Below are 2,810 nucleotides of genomic sequence, written 5' to 3' on the forward strand. Positions count from 1 at the left end.
CTGGGGAGGGTTGGGACCTGCTGCCTGCAGGTCTCCAGGAGGTAGTGCCGGGATTTTCTACCCTTCCCAACACTGCCAAGCAGGTAAGGGCACAGCAATGAGTTGCCTCTGCTCCCCCATCCCTGGGCTGGGCTTGCGGGCTACAGCCCAGAGCTGGGCTCTGCCCTGGGGCTGGCTGCAATCAGGAGGTGTCCCAGCACTGTCCTTTTCCTATGTAACGTCCCAGATGAAGGACCATGTCATCACGTAGCTCTGGGGTGGCCTTGGGGCTTGGTTCCCAGCCCGGCTGCAGCACACCTCTGCCTGTGCAAAGAAATTCCTTCCTGGCACCGCAACTCCTTTCGCCACGGAGCCGTTCATTTGCCCTGTTCAGCCAGGAGGACAAGAGCTTCAGTGGGTACGTGGCTGCTGGGATATGTGTTGGGGGGGGTGAGCCCTGGTCTTCCCTCATGTTTGTCCCCAAGGGAATACATCTTTTGGGATGGCTTTGGTTTCATGGTCTAGCATACCTGTGTCACTGCTGCTTTGCCAGGAGCTTCTCCACTGCGAGTGATGTTTTGGGGGCTGGCCTCTTGGACCACGACTATTCCATCCCCGACCCGCAGCTGGTCAGGAGGATTGTGTCCCAGGTGGAATACTACCTCTCCGATGAGAATCTGGCCAAGGATGCTTTCCTCCTGAAACACGTTCAAAAGAACAAGATGGGTTTTGTCAGCATCAAACTGCTGACGTCCTTCAAGAAGGTAGGCAGCGCGTTGCGTCGGCCAGCCGGGGTGGGAAGTGGCCTTCACGTGGAGGATGCCTGGGTGTCTGGGTGTGCTCTGGCTGTCTGCGGTGAGGTGGACGGGGAGGTCCAGGCTCTGCTCAGGCTGTGTGTGTCCCTGCAAAGCAAAGCACTCGCTGGTGGTGCAGAGCTGGGCCCTGCTCTCTGCCTTCCATGGGCTGCGGCAGTTCTCCAAGCAGGGAGGGTGGCTGGGGAAGAGGTGAAGAGTCCTCAAAGCAAGCCCAGGGCTGGGTTCACCTCTTCTGCCCGCGGTTCCCCAAGGCTGCTTTGGCAGAGATCATCCCTTAAGCAAAAAACTGCAGGGAAGCACTGGTGCTGTGATGTACAGGGAAGCTGTGGCTTGTTGCCGCGGTCTGGGGGCACACGGGACCTTCTCCCGCAAATCCTGAAGATGCTCACGTGAAAGAGGGATATCGCCTTGCCATGACCTCATGGGATGGGGTTGCAGGCTGCCTGGAGGATGGGTTTAGGGTGGTCCCTGCCCGGGGGAGACTCCCAGTGACGCGGTTTCACCCCTCTCTCCCGCAGGTGAAATACCTGACGCGTGACTGGCGGCTGACGCTCTACGCCCTGCAGTTCTCGGAGCTGCTGGAGGTGAACGAGGAGGGCACCAAAGTGAGGCGGCGGGTCCCCATCCCTGAGTCCCTGCTGAGCATTCCTCCCAGCAAACTGCTGCTGGCCTGGGAGCTGCTGCCCCCGGAGCAGGACGTGCTGCTGCCGCTCCAGAAGAATTTCCTGGAGACCATCACGAGGATGTTCAGCCCCTTCGGAGCCATCACCTCCATCCGCATCCTGCGGCCGGGCCGCAAGCTGCCCTCAGATGTGCGGAAATACACGTCGCGCTTCCCGGAGCTGCTGAGCAAGTGCTGCGCGCTGGTGGAGTACGAGAGCCTGGAGAGCGCCCGTAGCGCCTTTGAGGACCTCGGCCGCCAGAGCCGCCTGGGCGGCGAGAGCATCAGGGTGGTCCGGCTCTGCGGGAAGGGCTCCAAGAAGAAATCCGGGGTCGAGAGGAAGGCGGCAGAGAAGCTGGTGGACCAGCCGGGTTGGAAAACGCAGGCGGTGGCCGCGACCCTCCCCTCCGGCCTCGGGGACTCCCTGCTCTGCAGCTCCCCGGAGTCGAAAGGCGCCCAGGCGTTGTCACCCCTCCTCCTGTGCAAGGACCCCTCGGCACCCTCCTGGCCCGGCAGCGACATCAAGCCCGGCGATTTTGGCAACGCCTTCACCGGATCGCTCCTCACCAGGAAAGTCTTCCCTCCGCTCGGGACAGGCTGGGGCACGGCCGACCGCTACGGCCTCTGCTCCAGCCCCGGGAGCACCCGCGACTGCAGCTGGAGGAGCGGGGCGGGTGCCTGGGCGCCCTGGCCCAGCAGCCCCTCTCCAGATGCCAAACCTTTTGCTGGCATCGTCCCAGCAGAGAAACGGGTGCCTGAGCCCCTCAACCTGCGGGATGCGCTGCTTCGCCTGCCCCATGGCCCCGATGGCACCAAGGGCTTTTGCAGCAGCTTTGGGAGAGGAGAGCTCGTCCTCCGGCGCTGAGGCTCCTTTATGTTTGGGTTTGGGGCTTTTCCTTTTCTTTTCTCTCCTTTTTCCTCCTCCTCTCGAGCAGAAGGACTCTTGGTGGCCCCCGAGAGCTGCAGGCGGTGGTGGTGCAGTGGCTTCAGGGGCCAGTTTTGGGGCAAGGCCAGTGCTTGGGGCGAGTTGTCAGTGGCACCGGGAGCTGCGCCGTGCTGATGCCGACGGGACTGCGCCTGCCCGGGGTCCAGAGCACCTCCTGCTGCCCCAGCGGCACCCCTGGGACTGCCCGAAGGAAGGGGCTCAGCCCCCCCAACCCCCCGGTGCTGGGGGAGCTCACCCTGCAGGTGAGGCTGCTTCTCGAAGGTGCCGTGGGCTGCCTTGCTCCTGGGTTGTGGAGCTGGGATGGGAAATGGGCAATAAAGAGAGATGAGCTTTCCAGGCACATGATGGCCAGTGCTGAGATTTTATACATTCTTTTTTTTTTCTTCTGTTCCGCCCCCCAGCCCCCAAG

The 2,810-nt window shown here is 62.3% G+C and overlaps 1 protein-coding gene across 1 annotated transcript; it reads left to right on the forward strand.

Annotated features, from left to right (window-relative positions):
• Positions 1–2,320, forward strand: LOC126042091 (la-related protein 6-like). The gene is made up of 4 exons (XM_049808731.1): positions 1–83; positions 227–397; positions 533–743; positions 1,313–2,320. Exons 2-4 carry the CDS (start codon positions 237–239, stop codon positions 2,318–2,320), a joined length of 1,380 nt encoding a protein of 459 aa, XP_049664688.1. The 5' UTR covers positions 1–83; positions 227–236.
• Positions 2,321–2,810: the final 490 nt, after the last annotated feature.

This window comes from Accipiter gentilis, chromosome 8, assembly GCF_929443795.1.
Source record: "Accipiter gentilis chromosome 8, bAccGen1.1, whole genome shotgun sequence".
Classification (NCBI taxonomy): Eukaryota; Metazoa; Chordata; class Aves; order Accipitriformes; family Accipitridae; genus Astur; species Astur gentilis.